The sequence below is a fragment of the Pagrus pagrus genome, assembly GCF_965226575.1.
Source record: "Pagrus pagrus genome assembly, chromosome: 18".
Taxonomy (NCBI): Eukaryota; Metazoa; Chordata; class Actinopteri; order Spariformes; family Sparidae; genus Pagrus; species Pagrus pagrus.
The window spans coordinates 4898645-4926547 of record NC_140202.1 but is presented as its reverse complement, the minus strand read 5'-3'; the positions used below and the strand labels follow the sequence as shown (position 1 = coordinate 4926547).

At 44.2% G+C, this 27903-nt stretch overlaps 1 protein-coding gene across 3 annotated transcripts; it reads right to left on the bottom strand.

Annotated features, from left to right (window-relative positions):
* Positions 1 to 1150: 1150 nt before the first annotated feature.
* dicer1 (dicer 1, ribonuclease type III) lies at positions 1151 to 26694 on the bottom strand (the record flags this gene model as incomplete). 3 transcript variants are annotated; one of them, XM_084382050.1, is made up of 29 exons in its annotated part: positions 26577 to 26694; positions 23070 to 23177; positions 22563 to 22798; positions 22290 to 22452; positions 22025 to 22155; positions 20707 to 20841; positions 20462 to 20622; positions 20099 to 20267; positions 19306 to 19778; positions 18551 to 18683; positions 17192 to 17434; positions 16858 to 17012; positions 16636 to 16768; positions 16391 to 16466; positions 16148 to 16287; positions 15438 to 15617; positions 15086 to 15299; positions 14821 to 14974; positions 14463 to 14645; positions 14040 to 14145; positions 13652 to 13827; positions 12407 to 13181; positions 11955 to 12107; positions 10758 to 11402; positions 10404 to 10659; positions 9293 to 9561; positions 8140 to 8302; positions 7909 to 7984; positions 1151 to 7705 (listed from the first exon to the last, which is right to left on the bottom strand). In XM_084382050.1, exons 3-29 carry the CDS (start codon positions 22674 to 22676, stop codon positions 7540 to 7542), a joined length of 5742 nt encoding a protein of 1913 aa, XP_084238176.1. In that variant the 5' UTR covers positions 22677 to 22798; positions 23070 to 23177; positions 26577 to 26694. The 3 variants fall into 3 exon arrangements, with proteins under 3 accessions (XP_084238176.1, XP_084238175.1, XP_084238177.1); XM_084382049.1 differs by having other exon boundaries at positions 22563 to 22766; XM_084382051.1 differs by lacking the exons at positions 1151 to 7705; positions 7909 to 7984; positions 8140 to 8302; ... (15 more) ...; positions 17192 to 17434; positions 18551 to 18683 and having other exon boundaries at positions 19302 to 19778; positions 22563 to 22766.
* Between the last annotated feature and the right edge of the window lie 1209 nt (positions 26695 to 27903).

The following is a 27903-nucleotide window of genomic DNA, read 5'->3' as shown; positions in this document are numbered from 1 at the left end:
GAAGACTGTTGTCATGTTGTTATATGTTTTTGTGGATATATGATTTATCATAAACATCACAATCCTTGTATCAGAGTATGTTCAGTGGACGTCTTCAGTGGACTGTAAACTCAGACACCTAAGGCCTCCTGCAGACTCTGATGCTGATGAAATGTTTTGCCATGTGAGTCTGAACAGGTGAGGAGTGAAAGCAGCTGTTTAGGTAGTGGTGTTAGGCCTGTCTCCAGGTACACTCATGCTACATGACCACTTTGTGTTCACAGTTCTTGTGTGAATACTGAGAAGAAACTGGCTGGTCTGAAACACACCAGGCTGATCCAACTTATTTGGAAGCAGCAGAGAACAACTATGAATTTATTCCTCCTACAGCGCCAGGGTGTGAAGCCTTTTCCCAGAAACACCAGAACATCCTGTTTGAAAACACTCAGCTTGGTCTCTGTGGCCACGGAGCTGCAAAGACTTCTTCCTCTCTCTGACACACAACACTCACAGCTATCTGAAGGTATCCTTCATAGTTATATTTCCACATGACTGTGAAAGCCACCATAAACAAGCAGTTTACAGTTTGACCAGCTGGTGGCAGTAGAAGAACACCACAGTTGTGTCTCTACATCTGCTTGTATTCAACTAATCATACGTGTTATTCAGTGAGTTAAACAGGTGTTAACAGGTGATGGTAGATGCAGTCGTGAATGTTCCCACGTTTCTGCTCGTTATGCCAAGCTTGACTCGTCAGCTGTGTACTCCCACACACACACACACACACACACACACACACACACACACACACACACACACACACACACACACACACACACACACACACACACACACACACACACACACACACACACACACACACACACACACACACGGACAATAGAGACGCTCTCGTCTCAAACACAAATGAGACGGTGAAGTATTGTGTGAATTAGTCTCTTAAGATCTGACCACTTTCAAAGTAGAAGATGAAATGTGCTGCCAGACTAAAGACCAGGGAGTTTCCATATTTTAACACCTCTCATAGAGGTCTGACCAGAATAAGTCCAGTGATGGTTTCTAACATGCACATTGTTAACGTCACACAGCTGTCACACAAACACACAGCTCAACACATCAGCTGACACTCAATGAACCCACAGGATTAATGTAAATGACCATAGCATTACTTTTATTGTAGATATACTGGGCTACAATTATAAAAAAAAAGAAAGAAAAAGAAAAAAAACCCAAACAAAAACAAATTAAAGGTATTTGTGATCCAATAAGGTGCAGACCGCAAACCACTGCAGCACGGTATTACAGTATGAGTGAGGAGGTTCTGTTCCAATGTCCCTTCAACAGCTGCTGCAGTTGTGATGGCCCATAATTCCCCGTTCTGATAACAGTTCATCCATCGATCCGGTTAGCTCCACTCTGCTGGTGTTCTGCTGATCCGTGACCCGCCTAAAGAAACAGTCACTGTCGGTGCCCTGTGCCGGCTTCATGAGACCACTGATCCACCACACTGTGAGCAAAGACATTTCACTTCAACACATCGCCACACACCTTAAAGGAAAAATCCACCTAAAACTCATATTGTTGGAAAACACAGTGACCATCAGAGTGATGTTCTTGTTGGTGTATTTCTTTTTCCAGTTCCTGTGCAGACCTGAACCACACGTAGATGACAACACATCACATCCACATACACTGCTGAGGAAAATGTAAAGGCACTCCAGACTGTAAATCACTGTAGATGTAATCAGGACCAACACTGACCGACAGAAAGCTTCCACTGCAGACAGAACTACTGATCATAATCCTGAATCACTTCATCCCAGAAGTCAGAAGTGAAGATATGTTAGCGTGTTAAATGACCACAGTGTAGCTCCTGGCCACCAGAGACAACTAATCCTGCACCATCTTACATTTCATATCATTTGTACTAATTCTCAACAGAAAAGAAAGATAAGATCTTAGATGTAGCAGAGAAACCGACTCACTATCTAGCAGTGTTGGAAAGAGACCAGGTACACTTACAAGTAATGTGTTCAGGTACTTGTAACTTACTCGACTACTTGAGTTGTAAGCTACCCACTACATTTATCCGACAGTTATATTTACTTTTCTACAGAAGAGGGCTAAGACCACTGTGAAAATAAATATTTGAGTTAGTTTTTCTCAGAATATTGACTTTATCAAAAATATGAGAAAAGTCAGAACTCAGACTTTTTCTTTAATACAGCGTGTGTTCTCTTCTGTAGATGTGAGACCAACATGTTTCAAGAGAAACTTTCTAAAATGCAGCATATTGATCAAGATGACCTGCGTACTTTAATTTATGAAAGATCTAAACACTGAGTTCTGGGAGACAGTGATGCAGGACTGCAGGACATGTTAAGGTGGTCCTGGACGAAGGCTAAGAAGTTGCAAGAAAGGATTCTACACAAATTTGTTAAAGGTTATTGAAAATCACAAATCAGGTAATACAGGAGGAATCCCTCAGAGGACAGGAGATCAAGCATACATTTGTTTGTTTTTTTGAAGAATCTGACAGAACAAAGCCCGTGGACCTGACAGACTCTGTTTCAAGTGCCTCAGGCCACTAGTTTCAGTTTTAGTTCAATTAATATCAAGAAGTCCAAACTACATCAGCAGTGATTCAGCGTTATATCAAAGTTAAACATAATCAAGTCCAAGCACCATGAATTCTTCTTACAGGCAGTGACTTTAAATGGAGCTACAGGTGGTAGAGGTGTGAAGGAACACAAACATCAAGGCCAACACGTCGTCCAGGATCAAAATAGTTAAAGGTGCCATTATTTTTGGTCAACAAACACAAAGTAAAGTTTCACAAAAGAGGCAGGTGACCATATTTCTTCACCTTCTTCAGGAGACTTCAGTCTCAGAGGATGCAGCCTCCAGGCCTGAGGCCTTCAGAGGACTGCAGGCCTTCAGAGGACTACAGGCCTTCAGAGGACTGCAGGCCTGGAGGCTGAACCTGCAGGCTCCCGTCCACCACAATGGATGTTAGGATACTACAGCTGGTGGCAGTTTGAGGCCCTTTCACAGCCTCCATCAGCCCCTGCTGTGGCTGATTCTGGTCAAAAGAAACACACATTAGGGCTGTCACTACACACACACACACACACACACACACGAAGGAAAAAACTTCTGAAATGCATAATTGTATGTATTATACTTATTCATGTTAATGAAGCAACAACAATGCTGACGACGACACAACAGGTAAGTTAGTTAAACTGAAATGTTTGTAATGCTTTAAACTGTTAGCAAGTTTCTTATAAGTGCATTTTATACAATCTAACAATACATGTGTTTATTTTGCTATAATGAACACAGACAGTCTTAGTAATTTCAATACGCATCTCATAAGGACTAAAGATAATGTTTGTATATCTGCCGATGTATCGAAATCCCCAACGACCTGAACATCATCGGCCCCACAGTCAAGTATCAGTCAGGATCCACTGAGAAGTTTGAATCTGAACGCAGTATCTTTTTTTTTTTTTTTTTTTTTAAATACTAATAGTAGTTTAAACTGAAAAGCAAAAAAAACAAAACAAACACACACACACGCACACGCACACAGTGACAGCCCCACTCGACAGGAGTTCACAAACTGGTGTGAAGCAGATGAGGCTGGTGTGAGACCAGTATGATCTCTGCTACACCACCTGATGACACATCAGTGTGGAGCACAGGACCAAGTTTGAGTGGATTTTTCCTTTAAGTTGTGAAAAAAGGGCTGCGGGAGGTTTTCTCTCTTATTCCAGACTAACAGCGCCGGAATAGAAATGAGGCTGGAGCATCGCTTGGAGTGACATGTCCATATCAGAGTAGTCAGAGGAGAATTAAACCGAGCGTCTCAGTTCATCATTCAAGTCATGACTGGACCTGGACCTGGTACTTTCTCTCTCCATTCATTTCCAAACATGTGTTTAAGGCAGGGCGTCTGTCTACGTGACGTCCAGACGTTTTGGGCCCAAATTGCAGAGAATCTTTTTACAGTGTATTTGTCAGACGATGACCTGCAGGCACATTTCGTCTCCTCCCAGAGCCCCTCATTCTCTTTTAAATAGGTTTGTATAATACCAGCAATTGAATCAGCAGCAAAGCCTGAACCACAAGTTAGTCCTCTTAACATTACGGCATCATATATACACGTCTTCTTCCCTCCATCTGACACTCCCTTTCATACTCTGACATGAGGTAAAGTATGGCGCCCAAGTGCAATGCTCAATTGTGCTACATGTACAAAAAGAAAACAAAAAAAAAAAAAAAAAAAAATGAGAGTACAAGAAAACTCAGTCAGCTTTGAATAACAAAGGACTACCTCAACTTCAGCACTCCCACACACACCTCCCTCCTCAGCTACAATGACAAACTAAAGAAATAAAACATACAGGTTGTTGATGTTGATGCCACGTGTGGTCGACAAGATTATTTGAGATTCTCATTTTCATCAGTCACAGACAAAAACAGAGTGGGCATGGCACCGTCTGAGAGATTCACATTCTTATTAGTAATCTCCTCCTCTCTCCTGGAGACTTACACATAATTAGTGTGTTGAGCCAGAGGAAGTGTGTGTGTGTGTGTGTGTGTGTGTGTGTGTGTGTGTGTGTGTGTGTCACACTCCTAAAGTATGACAATATGTTGAACAGGGAAATGAAGCAGAGCCCAGATGTACACGGCTCAGACAGCTGCTTGAGATATAATGACAGATTGCACTCTAACACTGACAGATTGTACAGATGTTCTGGTTTCATTTTCAGAATGAGAACTCAAGTATTTCACTAATTCACACTGTAGTATTTACATGGTTATGAAGTTTTAGGTAAACCGTTCCTTTAAGTGAAGTCCTGACAAATCGATTTCTGCTCAGGTCAACCTGACAGAAGTAATACAGGTGTCACACTGTGAGGTGCCCATCACTTTAGTTTATAATGTTCTGTATTGATGCATTATGAGATTCATTTGCCAGCGATCACACAACCCCAGCCCACTGCTACATGGTGAACCACGGGGCAGGCATCTGCTCACTGTGCCTGATTATAATCTAGTGTTGAACAAAGCACCAGAAACTTTCACTGTAACTACTTTATTCTACTCAGGAACCAGTTGCAGGAGCCGGGTGGCTTCGGCGGCTGGGTGGGTTTAACAGGTGACATCATTACTTGTATAGACTGTTGGGTTGATTTACAAACTGCGGGAGGCAGACCTGATCAGCCTCCCCTGGTTTCAAATCTTTAGTTGAAAAACATGATCCACTCGTCCCTTTACTTTACTAAATGACATCAGAATTATAAAAATGAAACAACTTCCCCTTTATGATTGAATTTAAATCCAGTCTCTGCAGACGCTGACGTCCAGCAGGGAGCACTGAGTTTGTTGGTTTCTCTTCAAGAGACTAATGACTGTGAGGGAAAGTCAACTCAGTGCAGCAGATATCTGTATGTTGTATACTGCGTGTGTGACGAACACACACAGATTACAGTGTGTGTCTCTGTCCTACAGTTATGAACTGATTTGCAGTCTTTTCCAGAAGGTAACACTGAGCCTGCTGTGAGGTAGAAGCACCTGTGGGTGGGATTACATGACTGAAGATAGTTACGCACAGTTTAGAAACCACACGTCTCTTCAACCCTTATATATGAACATCGTTTTGAAGAAGTCAAGTATTTTTCCATCTATGTATGTTTAGAAGTAAATGTTTAAGAGTGCAATCTGATTAACTCTACAAGCATGAACCCGTCTGATCAATCAATCCTGTTTGTTTTACCAAGAACTAAAAAAACAGATTCTCAGCTGATGAAATTAATCGCTAATGAATGTGGAAAAAAAACAGTTAGGCTTCTGTGCAGAGAACACCTGCCTGCCCCCCCCACCCCAAAAAATAAAACATCATCAACCTCAAGTATGGGAGGGGGAAAAGACGACGACGCAGCTCTCCTCTACAGCTTGACGGCTGACAAACGGGACAACCAAGTCAAACAGATTTCAAAAAAAAAAAAAAAAAAAGGTCAAATAAAGAGGTATTATAGTTACAGTGCAAAAAAGATGAGAAATTCAAGCTTAATACAAAAACATAGCACCAAACAAAAAGAAAAAAAAAGAAAAGAAAATGCATGCAATTAACTGAGGTATTCAAGTGAAAAAGGGCTTACTGATGAGAAAAAAAAAAAAAAAGACATTTAGCGAGAAGCAAAATTTGTTGGAACAGAAACCAGAAAAAAAAAAAAAAAAAAAAAAAAAGGCTGGTATCCTTATCCCTAGGAATCAACTTCAACCTCATAGTGTCACATCTGTTATAGCTTTGGTAGGTACGGGATGTGAGGAACACTAGTGTGTTGAAATGAATTGGCCTTTTTCACAAAGACTGTATTTGAAAAGGTTCTGTGTGTCGTACACGAGTATCCAATTAGTAGAAAAGTCTGCAGCATATTGAATGTGTGATACGTCTTTCTCTTATATCAAAACTGGATGATTCGCTCTGTGGAAAGACATTTAGTGCGCAAGAATGACTAATTAAATTCCATCCATTCTTGGTATCAAAACATTTTAAACCAAATCATCAAGATAATGCCATAAACATCTAATCTCGCTCTCACACACTCTAGATATATCCATAGATTTAAACATTTATAGAAGCCATCCAGTTGTCATGGTTTATACATAAGCTACAAGAACATGCAACCTCAAGTGCGGTTAAAAACTAGTTTAAATTACAGTAACTGGGAATGTTGAAATTCCTATCCATTTTGCAGGATATGAGGGTGAGCCTTAGCATCTAAGGCCAAGAATATCATTCATGTTATCATTTTTATATATATTTATATTTTTTGCTACGTATATGATTTTGGTGTCAATGTGACCACACAATTCTCAAAGTAACAGACCCTAATGTAATAAGTGCAAAAATGATTAAGAATACCATTTCAAGACAGATTTCAGACAGAAGTGCCACCAGGTGTTTGCTCCAGTGGTTCTGTTAGCCACGTCTGCCGTTAGCGTTTTAAAAACCGCTTTAAAACTGACTGGCACTAGTGCACAGGCTGAGGAGTTTAGCGTTTTTTTTCTTCCTACTACATACTTTGATTTACACCTTTGATTGAACTATGTACAGTCTAATACTACACAATAAGCATAAGCCTCATCTCACTGACATGGAGGTTAACCAAAACAACACAAATCAAACAGTGAGGAATAGACATTGCGACCTGACCTTTTTTTTTTAAAAACACTTTGCTAAACGTTAATAAAGCACTCATGTGATTACACAAAGCAGAGAGGGAAAGTAAAGATTGTGTTTGCGCAAAAAAAAAGACAAAAAAAAAAAAAAAAAGGTACAAGATCCGATGTGAAATCTGTTGTGAGATCAGTCTGCTTCTTCTGTTGCGTCTCCACACAGTGTTCCCTGGCTGCCTTGGTTGTGCCGTCGCAGGCTGAAGATACAGGGCGAGCATCGCGCTGTGTTGGGAAGCCGACGCTGCTTTTTCTCCGTTAGCATCAATAGCTTAGGTGCTAATGCTGAGCTCAGTTGTTTTGGACCTGAGGTTGATTGGCTTTGAGGCTGCGCAGAGCTCGTCGCGCTGCCGCAGACTTGGCAATCCGGTAGCTGCGGCCAACTCCTTTAAACTTGCCCTTACCGACGACCTCCACCGTCACCCGGACCTTCCCATCATACGTTCGCTCTGCCGGGCTGCACACAAAGGAAAGAGGACAGGGTTTAACTTCAAAAACACATTTTTTTCTTTTTAAATCAACACATGACTTGACATTACATAGGTGCACATCTTCTGCATAAAGACAACCGAATAGGACTTGATAAGACTGCTTGTGTCTGCCTCTTCCATAAAGAACGTAATGACTGATGAGAGTCTGGAGAAGGTTCTGGTCTCCTACCTGAACTTGGCCGTTTCTGGTTCCATCTCGAGCAGCTCCCTCACAGGAGAGCGTGGCACATTAGCAGAGAACTTCTCTGGAAGCGGTGAGGAGAAGGAGGGTTAGGAGGTTAAACATGTGGCATCATTAACATCTTCAGACATTCACTTCTTCAACATGTCGACACAACTGACAACAGTCCTGAATGTTTGTGATCACACTGATAAATAAATGTGCTTTCACTCTTCTCACCTATAAGTGGCCTCATCATTGGATAATACACTTGCCACACCGTCTCCAAAGACATCCTGCTGTCCATGTAAATTGCTCCTGCTAGCGACTCAAAGATATCTCCCATAGCCTTAGGGACCTCGATGTCCTCCTCCTTCTCCTCGTCTTCTTCAGAGCGTCGCAGCTGGAAACAGACACACACAGAGCTGTTAGCTGATCCATCACAACACACAGTTTGAAACATTTAGTTACCAGCTACTGATCTATACCTCTCAGCAACAGCTGTCTTAATAATGAGTCAAATATTTTAAAAATAAATCTGTGAATGTAATAACCACTCAGCTCGTTCTTAAATTAGCACACGCCGACAATGGAATATTCTGCTGTGTCTCCAGAAATAAACATCGCCTCATGCTGGTACAAAGTGGTATTACAGACAGCACGGGCTGAGGCTGGCTGAATCCACACTTACAGTTCACGTCTCCACAACATAACACATACAAGTTGTTTGAAACTTCTGATCAGATCTTACAAATTGCTCCTTTAATTGACTGACTTCCTGTGCAAAGTGTAACTCTGCCTGCCATGACAACAATATGAAGAGACATCAATATTATGGATTCTACCATTTAAAGAGTATATTAACCTCACAAATAATAAATATAGAGTAGTATTTGACTGAATGATCAGTGACAGACTCAGTCCTTCAGTTAATGTACTGACACTACATGTAACAGTTCAAACATGCTACATTAACAGCTCCATCATGCTATTGTTACTCTTGATTGATGAAGAGTGAGCTGTGGATTCGTACCATGTTACTGCGGCACATTTCTTTATTTCTTACAGCTGTTTGTTCAGTGTGCTTGTGTATGTGCCTGCTGTCCCACGGCAGAGAAGTACCTCTCCAGCAGAATGAGAGGAGATCTGGTGCCAAGATAGCCATTTCCCTCAAATTAAATCCAACTGCATTTTCTGTTCAGGACTGAAATCATTGGAATATGAAACAGATTCATAGAAGCTGACAGCCTCGTTATTCAGGCAGATCTGTTTGAATGCTGACCATTATTTTAGGGAACGAAGAAACTATAACAGCAAAGATTAGGTTTCTTCCTGCAGGACTTTGTTGTTCAGGACTGATGCGCACAGTGTTTCTGGTAGAAAGAGGACTCACCTCAGAGTCCATGCCTTGCATCTCGTTCTTCTCCAACTGGAACTGCACAAAGTCGTCAATGACGTGGAAAAGCTCGGGCGAGATGGCCTTGAAGTACTTGTGGTAGTCGTACTTGACGGCCAGAGAGGCAAAGATGGTGTTGTTGACGAGTGCTGAGCGCAGGTCGGTCAGCACGCCAGGAGAGTGCTGCCGTGGATCTTCATAAAGGTGCTTTGTTATGAGGTAGTCTAGAATTGCATCACCAAGGAACTCCAGCCGCTGGTAACAATCTGAAGAGGAAGTACATAAACAACAGTCAGAGCTGTGGCGAGGTGAAATACTAATTTACATAGCACAACAATGAATCATATGACTCAAACCGTGAGTGGATTCCACAACAAATAACGCCTCTTTTACTATCAGGGCCGTGACACACGAGACTGACAGCCAGCTGACATCAGACTACTGGTGAAGGTCTGTTGCTCTAGATTTTGTTCTGCTTGGTAGGTAAGAATCTCTCAGAACTTCTTCTATTTAAATCTCCCACTTGTGGATCGTACACATACCACGTCGCCAAATTTTGGATCACTCTTTGGACACAGATGTCAATTCAGCACTGTTACTATCACCACTACTAACTTAGAGCCTCAGTGGAACAACAGTGACTCCACCTTTGTGCCCTATATACATATATACAGATACAGAATAAAGGAGCAACAGTCCAAACTTTAACAGGCTGTGTAAGAGAGGCTGGTGTGAGTCTATTAACTACGTGAGAACCATTTTCTGTGGTGCAACCGATGTTAATGTAGTGTCAACCTCCTGTTAGTATGTAGCCTGCGGCCAGAGATACAACTCTAGTGGTAGCTAACGGAGTCCTGTTGAATGTGTAAACAGTGATAATACTCTGCATCAGTGTTTACAGCTGGTTCAGCTGTGACCCAAAGGTGGCAGAAATGATTTGCAGCTTTAAACGTCAGTTTCACTAAACTGGACTCGTGTGCGCCAGAGCTGAGAAGTATTGAAGGAAGTATTAAACATCAACCTGTCTCATCTCATCCTTTACAGAATAGTCTGAACTGAACAGTAAACAATGATAAAACTGTCCCGATACTGTGAGCTGAAGTCTGACCTGTGATGGTGTTGTAATGGTAGGAAGCATGGGTGAAGGCTTGCAGGAGATAAGCCTTGTTCTGAAAGGTGTAGTTGATTTTTCTTTCAAAGTTCTCAAAGCCGGAGATGAGGTGGTTGAGAGTTCGCTCTGCGTCTGGATGGTCCAGCATGCAGCGAGGTGGGATCTTCAGCCAGCCATAGCACAGGTCGATGGTTGTGGTCTGACGGCTCTGCACCACTGCTCCTGTCAGGATCCCTCTCTCCAACGGTAACACCTGTTTTAATCAGAAACAACTCTTATATCTCTTCACTCTTGTGTCATTAGTGAATCACACCGTATTGAGACAGAACAGTGTTGGAGTTCCTCACTCACCTTAAGGCCCAGTGAGCAGAGGAACATCTGGGCGGCTCTCTCTCCACAGCTGGTCAGGTAGCAGCCCAGCAGAGCCTCCACACAGTCAGCAATGCTCTTGTCAGCGATGCACTGCTCCGTGTGCAAGTCGTAGGAGATGGACTGCTTGCCAAGCTCGGCGCCACAGTTCTCCTCCGATGGATTCCAAAAACCCACCACAAAGTCATCCTCCTCTCCGGCCTTGCTTGGATCCAGGTAGCACATGGCATCCCATGAGCTGTAGTCAAATTCCTCTGCAGAGGGCCCGCTGGGCGCAGGCTCCGGGGTGTAGTGGGCCGTGGTGGGATGGAGGGGCTTCTTGGGGGCCTTCCACTCATACGGGGACTCCATGGCGGGAGCGGAGGCCGAGGTCGGGGTGAGAGGGGGAGGGAAGCCGCTCAGAGAGATCTTCTTACCAAAGGCACCAGATCCCAACAACATATTGTCGATGAACTTGATGTGCTCCTTGTAATACTCCAGATCATCTTCCATGTTGACTTCATCCTTTGGCTCATCCTTCAGCATCAGCTCACCGTCCTCGTCCACCTCCTCACCCTCCTCGACCTCCTCGTCGTCCTCATCATACTCATTTCCAGACTGCCCGTTGGCGAGAAGCTCCTCTTTGGCCTGAATGATGGACACAAACAGGAGGAGTTCACATAAACCCAGAACTGAAAATAGATTTTAGGTATTCTCCAATAAAATACACCTCCGTGGTTGCAGGGGTTCTAATGTGAGATGCCTAACAAAATGGAAATCGATGAGTAAAACACAAACAGATTACAGGTTTCAAGTGCTACATAAATATATTCTCATCATCACCTCAGTGTAGCAGTATTACAGATTCAGTTCCTTTCATGTAGGAGCAGAAGAAACCAATCGACTTAAACAGTGTGTTTCCAGACAAGGTGAAAGCCTGCCACCTAGTGGCCTGACAGCATCATAACACCAACAACATGTATGACAGGAATGAACCGATCAGACTTAACAAAGCATAAACTGTACTTTGAATTCTTTAAATCCTACTGCATACTCGTATTTTAGTCCCAAACACAATCAAGTCAGAGCCAGGTTCAATGTCCTCACTCTGCAGGTGTACAGTTCACACAGTGTCACACACACACACACACACACACACACACACAGAGGTGATAACAGAGCAGCAGGCAGTGCACTGACCTCCTCTGAGTCCAGCTTGTCTGTGCTGCTCTTGTCCTGGTTGACCACGTAGCCGGGAGGCAGCCAGTTCACAGGGGGGTCGAAAATGGACACCACCATCCTGCTGGGGAGCCCCTTCTTCTTCCCCAGACGGTACAGGTTACAGTTGCTCACCTGGGCGTGGCCAGACCACAGAGGATGAGTCAAGACCTCAGCAGTAACCGGCTAGCTGAGACAGAGACTGACTAACTGAGACTTCTACTCAGTTAGATGGTAATTTTCGTCAGATAGTAAAAAGCGTCAGATAGTTTTCATTTAGCAAGTAAGAAAGACACCGTTTCTAATAATACATTAATATTTACTTCAGCATTCACTGCAGCAATATAATGTCTTGAAACTGTAGATTCTGACCACAACTGGCATTTCACTCACGATGCCCTACTGTCCTCAGAATAAGTCAGGACCTGTCTTACCTTCTTGCTGCGCATGTAGCTGAGCCGTCCCTCGTGAGCGTCGGGGTAAGTGCAGAACAGGTATGTGGTGATGGCATGCTTGAGAAAAGAGTCTCCCAGCATCTCCAGCCGCTCCAGGTTAAAGCCGTCGCTGGCGTTGGATAGAGTCAAGGCCTGCAGGATGAGGCCCGGGTTGGGGCCCAGGCTTTTGGGGGAGTCTCCTGCCTGGCTTCTGTGCTGGGAGACAGTGACCAGGTCTGTACAAGGTGCTGTGGGAGCAGTGGGAGCAGTGGGACCCGTTGCTGCGCTGCTGCAGACTGAGGTAGCTTTATTGGTGTGGTCTGAGGTCCTCCCAGGTCTACATTCATCACTAGGCTGTGGAGGACTGGAGCTGGGCTTCTTCAAGCTGTGAGAGGGCTGCACAGGAACTGAGGTAGTGGTTTGTATTGATTCAGGGCTCTGCAGCTCAGGGGAGCTGGGCTGGGAGCGTTGGCAATTGACATATTGGTGAAGGTGCTCATCTTGGTGGCCGTCGTCGTCACAGTTGGCGAGTAGGGCAGTGCCATTTATTAGGTTCCTCGTGCAGGTGGCTTCTCCAGGATCAAGGGCCGCGAGGGGGCCCTGCTCAGGCAGGGGAGAGTGGTGACTACTGGGAGGTGTTACAGAACTGGGCTCAGGGGTTACAGTCTCTTGGTGCTGACAGAGACCCTCACCATCATCGCAGCAGGACTCAGGACAGGAGATGAACGTTTTGCTGTCGATGGATCTCTTCCAGCCAAAGTCCAGGTTTGGATACCTGCCGCACACAAACAAAGCATCTATACATTAGAAACTTTAATCACAAATGATCAAAATCTGAAGTTTACTGACACACTCAGATCATAAAAGGCTCCATGGCGTCACTTGTGGTGTCACAGAATTCCTGTAGAACTGGACTCTGGGTTTGGAAATCCTATCAGGTGTGTTATAGACACTTCGCTGTGTGTTTAATGTGAACCACCTGCAGCGCTCACCTGGCAAACAAATCTCTTCATTCATTCAGACAGATTTATCAGTTAAGTGTTTCCAGGTGCTACCAGCATCATTCTTATGTTGCACTGTAACACTGTAGGTGATCACACATGCTTTTACAAGTACAACTGTAGTATCACAGTAGAGTATCAGTAACAGTGTAGGGCTGAAGAAAGTCCTGAAGTGGAGTAACTGAACGGGCTCATTTTCTTTACACACTGAGCTCATATGTTGTGTAGTGTGTCTGACAGGGACCTGAAGTCAGGGGGCAGGGTCTGGGCTCCCACTCCAGCTTCGCTGGCTGTCTGGGCTCTGAGCTCCTCAGCGGTCAGCAGGCAGTGGAGGCGGTAGAGGATGCTGGGCAGACACACTGCTTTCCTCCACAGGGAGGCAGGGATGGGGTGGATGGCACACAGCTCTGGAACCAGGATCTGACAAACACAACACACTGTTAGACTGAGTGTTGTAGTACAGAAAGTATGTCAAGAGATGTAGCTGAAACTTTAGTAGCCAACTTTACACTCGCACAAAACACCACATCTACATTTATACCAACAGCAGTTAAGGAAAACCACAACTTAGGTTAATCACTACAGTGGATTTGCGCCAGTGCAGAGTCACTGACTACAGAAGCAGTCATTACCTGTTTGTTCTGCAGACTCTCCCACTTGGCCTTCCTCTTCTCTGCACTGCTCAGCGGCAGGGCTTTGCCCTTCTGGTTCAGGTGCCGAGGGGTTAACAGGTTCAGTCTGACAACACAAGAAAGAGTCAAGACAGTGTCAATAAGAACAATCCATGTACAAAGAGAAATGCTTACAAAGTGCTGTTATTACGCTGGGATATTGATTCTGGGCTTTAAAATGTGGCTGTTTATCATATTATAAGACCAGACCTACAGTGGGTACTTTTAGTCTATATTGTGATACCTGAGGAGAGTTTCTCAAACTCTTTTACATATGCAGCAGTACTCCACTTGGCTAATCAGTTGAACAATCACATCAAACTAATAGAAAGTGGACAGTGGTTCACAGCTGTATTAAACCATCATGACTCCTGTGCTGCTGACCTGGAGGAGGTGTGGTCTACATCCAGAAGCGGCTGGTTCAGGTTGGACAGGTCCAGGTTGTACTTGGTTTTGTAGTACTCTGCAAATGTCTCATACTCTGGTGAAGGGAACTTGCTGAGCGGCGTCAGGTCTGTATACACGTCAGCAACATAGAAGCGATGAGGCTGGTCGAAATTGCGATACCTGTGAGAGGAGAGTGTGACAGTCAGTGTCCAGCTCAACAACACTTATACTTTATTATAACTGTGTCATGTCACTTTGTTCCTGCTATATTAGAGCATCTATACACAGTGTGAAGCTGCTGTTACAGAATCCGATATGAAGTGACTTCAGTATGTATCAGAAGGTGCAGTGGTACCTTGGAATGATGACAGCATCCTGGTAGTCCTCAAGCTTGAAGGTGAAGGGGTTCTGCTTGGTGTACTGAGTGGTAGGAATGCCGGTGCGGGCCTCAGACTTCTCGATGTCCTCCATGAACTTAAAGTCCATATCTAGTGTGTTAGATTCTCCAACTGAACGAGCCAATGAAACAGCAGAGGGAGGATAATAGAAGGAAATCAATAAGCATCTGCACACATCTTATAAATCACTGCCCAAGCTCGACTGACAGTGATTCTACTCACCAACATTCAGAGGTAGAACGCAATAAGCCGAGTCAGCCAGTGTGGGCTTGAACTCCAGGGCAGGTTTCTCCAGGCGGAGGATGTGGGAGAAGATGTACTGGTGTAGGCGGGTGATGAGGTCGAGCTGTGCGGCGCTGAGTGTGAAGCCAGATTTCTGCAGCTCGATGGAGATGGTCACCTCACCCGAGCGAGTGTACACCGGGAAATGTGGGATCTGGACAGAAGCACAGCATCAGTTACCAGAGGATGGGCTGGAGACATTGTTTCTTTTGATAAGTGAATATAAGGACAACAGTGAAAACATGTTTGGTGGTCTGAAAGAACTAAGGGGAGTGTTGACCAGGTGACATACTCGAGGTATGGGTTTGGCAGTCAGGATGCCGAAGCACCTGGTGGTGTCCTCCGGTGGGTAGAGCTTCCTTCTGCGGAAGTTGAGTTCATCAGGGAGAGGGGTGGTGAGGACCATCCCAATCACATATAGGTAGTAAGTCTGCTCCGGTACAGCATAACTGTCCCGCAGACACTCTGGTATCTGGACAGGACAAAGAGAGACAAGTTACTACATTTTACAAGAACATTTCAGTTTTGAAGTGATGAGTTTAAAACAATATGTGCTGTTCAGTGTGTGCCAGCTGCCTGTCATCCACTCCTCAACAAACTGCTGTGTGGAAATACTGTGATCTCATTGAACATTTTGCTGTAGTTAGTAGAATAGTAGCCAAATCATGGAATTGAGGTTTATCACTTCATTTACCTTTATAGCCAGTAACAGATTGTTAAGACATTTAAGATTTAAATTCTAATTCAAATTGTGTTTTAAATCTTAATGTTAATATAAAACATCTATGATGCATTTTGAGCAGCTATCAAATAAAAAAACTAACAATTCTGTCTGTGAAGGTGTTTTAATGCGAGTGTATCTGTGATAAAGTTTGTCTTCTCACTTTGTCCCTTAAACAAACCATATAAATAAATTGTATGAATATTGGTTTTGCCTTGAGAAACTAAATGTCAGCATCCTGTGAGATTCAGTGAGGTCTAGTTGTGAAGGGCCACACTTACGGCTTTAGGGTAGCACTGCCTCCTCTTAGTAGAGCCGGGCCGGCCTGGTACACTGGTCTCTTCTTCATCATGAAGGTCCAATTCCTCCTCATACTTCACTGTCTCCTTCCCAACTGGCATCAGGTGATCGTCCAGCTCACCTGGGAAGCAAAATAAACCAGTTCAAATAGATACAGAGAGAAGTTTTACAGAGACTCACCAAATCCAAACCAAGGCCAATCATGCATCTGGTTCTGGCTTTACCTATTTTGTGGAGTTTCTCACAGCATACTAGTGCAACCGCTTTCTCTGCCAGTCTGGTGCAGTTCATTATAGGACCCTGTAAAGACAGTGACATGTCAATGAAATGAATTCAAGGAGGGAGGCTGAAAAGATTACACTGCATTAGTGTACGTGGATTAAATAAATGAAGTAATGAAGTGTTGAAATGTGGGACACAGCTGCTTCAGGCTGTAACCTTTAAAAAAATGTACATGTTTCTTGCTCACCTTGACAGGAACTCTCAGAGGGGAGTTGATTGGTAGGTAGAGTGTGGACTGGAAGCGTCCGTCCCGTGTCTCCGCAGTTTTACACTTTGGTGCCAAGTGGGTGAATGGATCACTGGGCAGCCGAGCACAATACCTGAGTATCAGAGCAAAAACATTAATATCTGTTCAAGTTATTTTCTTGAGAACTAAGGATTTAAAGACTTTGCTGAAGTACCAATTGACCTGTTAATGTGTCCGATGGCTGTGTTGATGGTGACCCTCGGACCTCCATCCTCAGACCGCAGCACGTAGGGTGGGAGGATGTTGTCATCGTCCATCACCTGCTCCACTTCAAACTCGCTCACTTCCACTGACTTGGAGCACTTGTTCCTTAAGATCTGCTCAAAGTGAAATGACATCTTCATCAGTTCCTCACTCCTCTTCACATTCTTCTATTATATACTTTGTACTGACGATCAGTCTTTCTGTCTCATCAAGGATGTTAATTTCTAAATTTCCTCTAACATCATTAAATCAACTATTAACTAAATTGAACGAGACAGAGACGACAGGTCACCTTCTCTATGGCCTTGTAGGTGGTGAGATCGTCCTCGAAGGTTTTGGTCCTCTCACTGTCAGCCAGCATGATGTAGTTGGAGACAGGGGCCCGAGCTCTGCCTTTGGACTGGACGTAGGACCTGTACTCTGTGGGCAGGTCAAACCGCACCACCAGGTTACACTTTGGAATATCAACACCTTCCTCCACGATGCTGGTGGCGATCAGCAGGTTGGTTTCATGAGCCCGGAATTTGCGGAGAACCTGTGAAGGACAGAAAGAGGGCCATAAATATACTTTATTAGCTGCTGCATTAGTTAAAAGAAATCCAACTACCACCATGTGATGCTGGTCAGCTGAGGAGAGAAGCATCAGTTGGTGCTGAATAAGTAGAATCTTTTTATTGAACAGCAAAATCTGAGTCCTGAGTCGGGTACAGCCCGTTCACATCATCCTGATACACTCGTCTACAAAATTCAGATTAACTAAATAGTGGTTTATTTCTATGGTTTCAACACATTGTGTCTCCTGAACAGTGAAGCACCTTCTGTCAACATCGTCTCAGAGAATACAGAATAAATCAGAGCCGATTCCTCTTGACGATGACCCAGTTAGTTTATTAAGGCTGAAACTCTGATAGTTGAAATCTGTGCGTCGGGATTGGTCTGTTGCAGCAGAAAGTATGATGTCATGATGATTGAGATATGCACAAAGTGTGCAGAAGGTCACAAACACTGACCAGCTGAGTTTTTGTCTTTCTGTTTTCTTTTATAATTATTTCAACACCGATTTGTTGTTTACAGTGAAGCATTATCAGGAACAAAATATGTACAGTTCACTGCTTTGACAATATGTTTCATTTGTGAGCAGCTGTCAGATGGAACAGTCTGTCCTGTGTTCACTGTGTGTGTCTGTGTTTGTGATGGTGTGTCCTCTGAGTGGGCTTTTGATTGTGTTGATTGAAACTGAAAGTTCAGCAGCTACGCAGCTGCAAGTTATCAATCACAACATGAACTCGCCGTTTCCTGTTTCCTCTTCAACTCTTAGAATTGTTCCACGAAATCTTTGACACGTCATGATTCAAGTTAAAGCTACAGAGTATAAAGGACCTCTGGTTGAAAAGGCTGCTGCTTCACAAAGCAGACTCACACATTAATAGTTTCAGCTGGTGTGGACAGTGTGTGAGGATGACAGTGTGAAGTGAACTGAAGTGACTACAGCTGATTACAGCAGCATGTCTCTATGTGACAGTTCTGAGACAAAAGAGCCCCTGTGATGGTCAGGTGTTCAAAATAAACAACACTATGTACATTTAAATATTACATTGGCAGTAAGAAGCATGAGTTTGTAACATGGGTATATATGTCAGTGTCAGTGTACCTCCTCTTGTTTCCTGAACTCCACCTCCATCTGTTTGTTCCGCGGCTGGTTCTTGCCGATGCTGTGGCCGGTGATGAAGTTGCTGCTGATGTAAGCCAGCTCCGGGTCCTGTTTCCCCGCCTCTTTGATCAAACTGAGGAAGACACATCAGTTATACACAGTGTATTCAACAGGGTCATGGTTCTGGTTGAACTAGGATTACAGCATCGTGGTTGTTGTTTGCCTCTGTGCACAGTCAAGTTGATGTTCCTGAGCTGTGGCATTGAATAATAGCCAGACCAGAATATGATGATGTCACAGTGCATTTAACCTCTGACCTTTTGAACATCAAATGTCATTAACGCATCAGTCTATCCTGTTCGACATTTGTATGTGAAGTTATATCTTAATTATCGTATGAATTCTTGAGTTAGGGCCAAATGTGTGTTTTGTGAGGTCACAGTGATCTTGACTCTGGCCACCGGATTCTCATCAGTTCATCTTTGAGTCTTTGTGAACGTTTGTATGAAATCTGAAGAAATTCCCTCGAGGCGTTCTTCAGATTTTTCATTCACATGAATGGGCCACGGCTGTCGCCGGCTCGGAAGCCATTTTTCGGAAGCCATTTTTCAAGCATTAAAGGCCACGACAACCAACAATCATGTTTTAAAGTCAAATAAATAGAGAATCTGGATTATTTTTCAGTTGATAAACTCTGTGTGAGGCACAGCTGACACAGCTCAGGGCAGACAGCTACCCAGAAGACGGAGGCCTACCGATTGAGGACGACAGCTGTGTATCGCCTCTCCACGAAGATGATCCCACACAGGATGTTGGTGAACGGTGAGGGAAAATTGGCTTCTGGCCTCTCTTTGGCCTCCACCTCCTCATCCTCATCCTCATCCTCAGAGTCACTCCAGGACACATAGTTGTCTTGGTTGCGGTTGTTGTACCACTCCACACTTTCAAACTGCTGCCGCTCAAAGGGCTTGTATTCATGCAGGATCTCGAGCAGTCGGAGGACCTTCGGTGTGACGAACTTGAGGTCCAGTGAGGCGGGGGAGAAGTGCTCCTCGCAGAGGGCGTGCACTTTGCGCAGGATGGTGTCGGTGAAGAGCAGGAACTTGCGGCTGAGCTCCTCCTGCTCGTGTTTTATGTACTTCTGGAGCTCCCGCACCATGATGCCCGCCGCCTTATCTGCACACCAGGGTCCCAGAACCTGCAGCACGGCCCAGCAGTCACTCAGGACCTTGGTACGACAGGGTAACAACAGGAGGTTAATCAGTGCTTTTTTTACTGAAAACAGCTGCCTGCTGCCAAAGACTAGTTTGACAAGGGCAGAGTTTGCATGCTGGAAACCTGAAACAATAAGCTAAGTCAATAAGCAGTGTAGAGCTGAGGAGACCTCAGTGGCGATAACTCTCTGTGGGTTTGTAACTACAGACTTCTTTTACTTTACACATCATTTCCAAAAATGACAAAATATAGTAAATGGCAAGAAATGTGATCACATGTGAATTTGCAAAAAAGGGAGAGTTATATGATCAAAGAATAAAAGGTATCACAGACCTGTTTGGAGATGAATGTGGGATCACGGTCCTCTCTGGCAACAGGTATGTTGCAGTCATTCAGGAAGTGGAGAGCTTCTTCCAGCTCCACCTGCAGACGGGAGGAGAGGCCACTCTTATCCAAGTACGGGCCACAGTCCAGCACCACTTCTCTGGGCTGAGAGGCGTATCTGAAACATAGTACACAGCACAGGTTGGACTCTGACACACCTGAGTCTGTGTTGTCTTCAATGTTCATTCATCAGGTGAATGAACAGTAATCAGTGAAATCCTTTGTTCAGCTGTAACTAACAACCCTCTGTGCACATTTATCCACAGATATAGTAATTCAGCCTCATATAGGTCATATACAGGCTTGTTGTACCTGTCCAGAACCACAAGGTCAGTGGCAGTTTCAGCATTGCTCTTCAGGATTCTCTCCAAATTCTGGATCTTCTGCTCCAGTTCCGACGGGTCACACTTTCCGTTCAGAATGGAGGCTGTGAGACCGAGGACACGAGGACCACCCGAGCATCCTTCAAACAGCTGCACACACAGAGGAGAGTCAGCTCATTCACAGTTCTCTTAGACAACTTTTACACACATTCTGCTTTGCAAACACAACCTCACCTTCATTATCTCACAGTAGGGGTGGTCTGTGATGGCCAGGTGACAATCATCAAAAACCACCAAGTTGATTTTAGACAATTGTAAGATTTTATTCTTCAGAATGTGCAGGAATATGTGGCAAGTCATGACCAGCACCTGTGTGAGAGGAAGACAAGAGGGAAGAAGATGAGTCATGATGATGAGTCAAGAGTGATGATATCAGATTAACAGTTTGACTGAAGTTGAATCTTTGACAAATGAACATGAACTTCCGAATAACTTTGTATTTGGTTAGTCCTCATTTTGCTTTAATCACTTCATTCAGTTGAGCTGCACGGACTCCACACGTTATTGTAAAACCTGCTGACTCATGTTATGTCTGACAGTGTCCACAAAGCTTCTTGTGATGTCACAGACTGATGGTCTTTCTCAGTCTTCAAGTGCCCCATAAATGTTGACTGTGGTTGAGGTCAGGTGACCGTGGAGGACAGTCCAGGACAGTGAGGACTTCTTGGTCTTCAGTAGTTGTGTCAAAGCTTTGAGTGCTTTGTCTCTGAAGAATGAGGTGGTGCTTCATCAGTAAATAGGACTTCTTCACCTCTGTGACATTCTGGTATTTCTCAGCCCTCCTCAAGTGCTTGTCCAGGTTTCCCTCCTGAGAAGAGGTTCAGAAACTGCTGCTGGTCCTCTGAGACTCTACAGGACAGCTTCTTCTGACAGGACGACTGCTGACTGGAGCCTTGTGTTGTTTATGTATCAAATTCTGTATCTGTGAGTAAGTTGGTCTTCTGTCTCTCAGGGAATTAATACAAATATATTGATCATCTGATGGTGTGCTCACTTTGGGTGCTTTCCATGTTCCCTTAGAAACCTTCAGTCTGCCATGATCTGACACTGAGAAAGTCTCTCTTTGCTTGATCTGCTGGAGACTTGAGGCACGGCCATATTTATGTCAGGTAACACTGGCTGCAGGTGAACCAGCCACTGCTGAGTGAAACAAACCCACCTCAGTGTGACCTTAGTGATTCAATGGAAGGGATACGATTCAAGGACATCTGACCTTTTGGAGGTAAAGTTGGTCAGATCACACATTTCTTACTTACAGTCGCTGCTGACCTAGAAACAGTGGAGGATCATAAATGTATCTTCATCTTATGTGTCATAATGTAACTGTGTTCAGCAGGATAGGTATAATGCCCTCTGTGGTGTCTGCTCAGTTATGATGCACTTCACTGTGCTGTGATTGGGTTGAGCCCGTTAATGATGTATTGTTTCTTTCAATACCTTGTTTACTGTCTGTAACGGCTTCTATTGTACATCTGTGAGAAAAGGACCGTACCTGTTTCTCCATTATCTCTTGACTCCACTGTTGGTCAGTCCATGCGGACGTCTCCTCCAGATCTATGTACTCTCCCACCTGGAGGTCAGAGTGAGTCCTGACTGCAGCTGCTTGCTGAACCACAGACAGAGCTGGACAACAGAGACAAGATATACAGTCAGCTACTTGGAAAAATTAACAAAGAGGTGAAAGCAACTAGAGAATTAACAAACTTCTTTTTACTGTTTCCAAAGGTGTACACAGAACATTCAGCATCAGCAGGTACCTGTGTTCACCAGAAAAACAGTCCTCTTCGCATTTTCTTGGTAATGTCCACGGATTTGGTGGGAGAGCTCTTTTGTTAGAAGTACTGCAATAAAGGTCTTCCCTGAGCCAGTATTCAAGCAGACGATAGTATTATGTTCAAGAGCTGCTTCGAGAAGTTCTACCTGTGGAGGGGCAATTAAATAAATACAATACGAATTAATTACAACAGAAATCAGCGATCAAAGCTCTTAATCTGTGATTCTTTAGTAAACACATCCAACAGTGTCCTCACCTGATATTTCCTAGGCGTATAGATGTTATCATGGATAGCCTCCTGCTGCCATGGCAGACCAAAGAAAGGCCCCATGGGTGAAGTGGCAGGGGTGACAAGCTGTAGGCCTGCCATGCTTCAAAGAGGTGGAGGTGGAGGTGAGGGGGCTGGGCTCCTCCAGTCCACTTTATCTCATTTCATCATCCTCTTCTGTGCAGAAGTTCACTGGTGGGGGATCAGGGTACTGTGTTTATGTACTGAAGGCAGCAGATACAACACTTTCTCTCATTCTCCATTCACAAAGATGAAACACCACATCAGTGAAGGTAGAGGAGAAGAGACACACAGACACAGACAGCAGGTCTGGAAACAGAGTTTGTGTCAGATATGTTTGATTAGAGACAATGCTGTGAATAAGCTGCTTAACCAGTCGACTGGTCCAGAACAGAGAATGAGAAGATGACCTGGTGAACAGGATGGAATAACAATAACAGAATTAATGTGTTAAGAAATCAGAAATATACTTACAGGTAATAACTGAGACTTTCTGGATAGGCAGACAACACTTAATCTGGGCTTCATGATAAAATATCTCAATCAACTCCTGATGCTCTCCACATGTAGGTGGAAACAGATCTGAGGAACCAGAAACAGAAAACATTGTTATAGTCATGTACTGAAGACGTAGAACAGACGTACAGAAATCTATACAACAGTGTAATAAATCATCATGAAACAGTGATTGTGGATGCAGACAGCAGAGCGGAACCAGAACGTTACACTGACATCATGTTTTTTCATCATCTTCTGCTGCGTTACACCTTCACTCCACTACAACTGAGACAAATATTGTACTTTTTATAACAGTCTTTACTAGTTACTCTGTTTCTGATGCAGCATGTGAAGCAGTGCATCGTTCCATTTATTTATTTTATTGACAATCTGACAGAAAACACTGACACCGATAATCAGAAGAATGCTTAATATAGGATCTGATAATACAACAGCTGGTTGACCTGTAGTTTACACTATACAGCCTGTATTCATTCAGAAATATGTGCATCATCATCATTTACTTTTACTTTTGATACTCAAGTATATTTACTGTCAGATTCTTAAAGACTTCTACTCAAGTACTATTCATGCGAGTCACTTCCGCTCTCAGCAAAGTCATATATATTTATTTTTTACTGAAGAATGACTTATGGGTGCTTTTAACAACACTGCCTGCAGTATAGTGTTGGCATCACTGGGTACCAGCTCCACTGGTGTTAGCACCACGGGGGATATAAAGACCGTAGACTATGGGATATGGATCAGTACGTGGATCGTCAGGATCGGATTGCGATACCAATATTGGATCAAATCAGTCCCAACTCTGATAAAAAGCAGCATGATTAATGGTTCCAACACATGAATAAGATCATACACCAGAATCTCTCCACTGATCTCTAATACAAAGTAGAGGAAACACTCTGCTGCTTCATGTTCTGGTAACAATACTGTGAGAGCACTGTTACCCTCTACAGTATCTCCTGTCACCTCTACACTAACAGAAAGTGACTAAGTTGTTTTCTCACACAGACCCGAGTCACCATCAGACCACACGGCTCTGCTGTGTTGACTGCTGAGCCTCACAGCTGTAACTGATCCCAGCAGTCATCTCAGTGCAGGAAACACAAGTCTTCACACTGATGCTGGTGATTAACAACACAACACAACCTGATGCTCGTCTACCGAGCTTCATTCAAGCAGTGAACCTGAAGAACAAAGTCCAACAGCTCTGGAGTGACTGACTGAACCAGAGCAGAACCACACCAGTGATTCAATTACTGACAGCCTCAAATATTTAAATGTTGTTTTATTACTCAGTTGAGAGGAGAAGCTCAAGCTCAGTGGGGTTTAATGAATGTGATCAAATCAAATCTATTTTATATATGAAGCCTAAAATCACAAGCACATCACCTCAGTGGGCTTTAAATCTGTACAGTGAACGACTTCCTCTGTCCTCTGACCCTCGATTACAGTGAGGAAATACTACATACTGAAATAAAAAACAGGAGGGAAAAGATGGAGGACACCTCAGGAACAACTAAACAACAGAGTTTGCAGGTTTCAGTGACAGAGTATCTGGTGGGGACAGAGTAAGGGAGACACTAGAGGTCCTGGACATCTGAAATAGCTCTTTTAATGAAGACATCCTCTGTTTTGTTCAATCAAATGCAAGTCAACAATTATTTTGCTAGTGTTTGTCAAACACAAAGACTATGCACTCTGCAGGACACAACCTCTCAGTGTAGCGCACACACACACACACAAAGCATGTGTGGACAGCACTGATACAGACAGCATTGACACGGACAGTCATTATGCTGGTGTATACTATCACGTTACACAGGATGATAACCATTCACTGCAGACTAAGGCCCAATCCCAGTGCACCCCCTGGGTTAGGGTAACCCCTGGTCTACCAGGATCAGTGCTGGTCTAGGACCTGTGATGTTGCTCCTTCACTGAAGCAGCCGGTCGCTGCAGGAGCTCTCCGGTGCTGTCAGACTGTCCTGTATGTGCTGGGAGTCAGTCTCCATGTCTTTTAAAGGTAATTCATTCTGTCATCTAAAACTATTTTTTCCCAACTTTTCCTCTGTTTGTCTTTTAAAATGACAGTTAGACATGTTTACATATTTGGACCTGACTGTACCTGTGGATGTGATGCACTGGTTACAGTTGGGAGTTGTGTGAAAGTTACAGAAATGTACTGCTGGGTCCGAACTGGTCTGACCGCCAGAGCAACAGTGTTACAGGGACTTAACACTGACAGAGTGGAGTGCTGGTCTGACAGGATCATAACCTTCATCCCAACATGTCACCTCTTAAATACAGACTCTTTCACACGTGTGAGCTCCTGCTGACATTTCAGTACATCTGCTGCTGTCCCACAGTTTGTTACAGCTGCTGCCACAGAGAGGACAGTGCTCCTGTCAGCTACATCAGGCACAGAACACAATGTTCTCAACATCATCCACAATAATTCATTTTTAATGCATCAGATCCAATAGTTGATTGACTCTGTGACCTCGGGCCACTGTGACGTTCATTTCCACCAGTCTGTCCTCAGTACTGTTACACAGAATTAAACAAGCTGGTATCACACACACGTTACACCATGTAAGCTTCCTCTGTCAGGATGTAAGCAGGAGCTGGTTACAGTCAGCTGAAGCTCTGTGTTAAAGTTACTGGCACAGACCATGCTGAGTAACATTAGCTAGCTAGTTAGCAGATAAGCAGCTCAATTTCAGCAAAGCACTTACTAACTAACGTTAGCACAGTTAATACACATGAACACAACATTAAGGTAATTTCAGGTCATATTTTGAGGAGCTTATTTGAATTATATGTAAACTTAAGAGCAACAAAGCCTCTGAAGGTCTTTGGCCTCATTACTGGTGGCAAAGTATGAACCGTGACGTGAGCTAGCATACATTAACAACCCGCTGGCTGCTTGCCTCACCGCATTACAAATTATTTTATTTACGCTGTGTTAGCTGCCTCAGCGGGGAGCTGTGCTGTAAAGAAACGCTACAAATGCAGGAGCTAAACAAAGTCTCAGATAGCCTGTTAGCAGCTTACATAGCGGTACCGACTGAGCACAGACTCGCATGACTGCGATGGAAACCCTCTCGCAGCGTTCAGCGGGGTAGCGTAAGCTAGCATGCTAGCGTCTGGTGAACCATACGGATCGCGCCTGTCTGGAACCCGTTATTGACCCGGTTATTTTAATGGCAACAGGCAGGTCTGTCTGGGTGTGTTCGTCCAGCCCCGACTGTGTGATTTATAAAGCGACACTGAAACATGGCTTCACCCAAAATGTACAGCGTGCAAAGCAACACAACGTCTGGGACAGGACCTGCAGCACCACGCACCATCAACATGTCAGCCAGCTAACTAGCTAGCTAATAGCTAGCAAGGCCAACACATGCACAGAATAAGGCTGTTCCAGAGACACAAATCACACAATACGGTACATAATCTCACCTGCTGTGTGTTTTTCAATTGATGGTCTTGACTAAAAAGATTTGAAAGTATTCGCTGGATATCCTCAGAGCCATTCACTCTAGCTATGTCGGTCTGGAGGCTACTCGTCCACGGTGGGACCGCTTCCTTTCACCTGGGCCTGTGCTACGTCAAAACACTACGTCAACTGCGTAACTGCCGGACGCGCTCCGGCGCGAGCTTGTACGACTGAACACAAACCAACATGTCTACGTAAAGTTCTGACGTGTGCGCGGGCTGTAGATAAAGTCAAACAAGTGGACCAACTCAACAGAACCAGAACACAGTTAAAACTTATTGTTATTATTTGTTAATCATATACAGAAAATATTAACTGTGAAAGAGTGTGAATCTAATCTGAGTAAATGAGTTTTATAATTATTATAGTTATTAAAAATAAGTTGAATCATTTTAAATAATAAGAATAATAGAAATATATTTAATTATGTAACTTATTCTGTAAAGCTCACATTCACATGTGCTATTAAAACAAATGTGTCCAGTCCAGCAGGTTCTGGATGCTCAGCCAGGTGTTCTGGATGCTCAGCCAGGTGTCCAGGAGGCCCAGCCAGGTGTTCTGGATGCCCAGCCAGGTGTTCAGGATGCTCAGCCAGGTGTTCTGGATGCCCAGCCAGGTGTTCAGGATGCTCAGCCAGGTGGTCTGGATGCTCAGCCAGGTGTTCAGGATGCTCAGCCTGGTGTTCAGGATGCTCAGCCAGGTGGTCTGGATGCTCAGCCAGGTGTTCAGGATGCTCAGCCTGGTGTTCAGGATGCTCAGCCAGGTGGTCTGGATGCTCAGCCAGGTGTTCAGGATGCTCAGCCAGGTGTTCAGGATGCTCAGCCAGGTGTTCTGGATGCCCAGCCAGGTGTTCTGGATGCTCAGCCAGGTGTTCTGGATGCCCAGCCAGGTGCAGCAGTGGGAATATTCAGCTCTCCTCCTCAATGTGTTCATCTCTTCTTCAGTGCTGACTGTGTGACATGGTGTCCTCCAGATGGCAGCATCACTACACATACACACAGCGTTTCTTGATAAGAGTGGTTGATCAGCATGTGTGAGGCAGGTATAGTTGTGTTACAACTTTAATGCTTCACAAATCACAATGACTCATGACCAAACTACTTTACAGTCATCAGGCAGCATTAAAGAGGCAGCGAGGCTCATAGTTCTGATCCGTCAGGTTATCATGGTGGTGAGACAGCTAGTGGGCCGATCCAAACACAATGCAAGCAATCTCAAATATGTGCATGTTAATTACCAGTGCAGCAGCATGATGATTATAATATTACACACCAGACCTCCAGCTGAGGC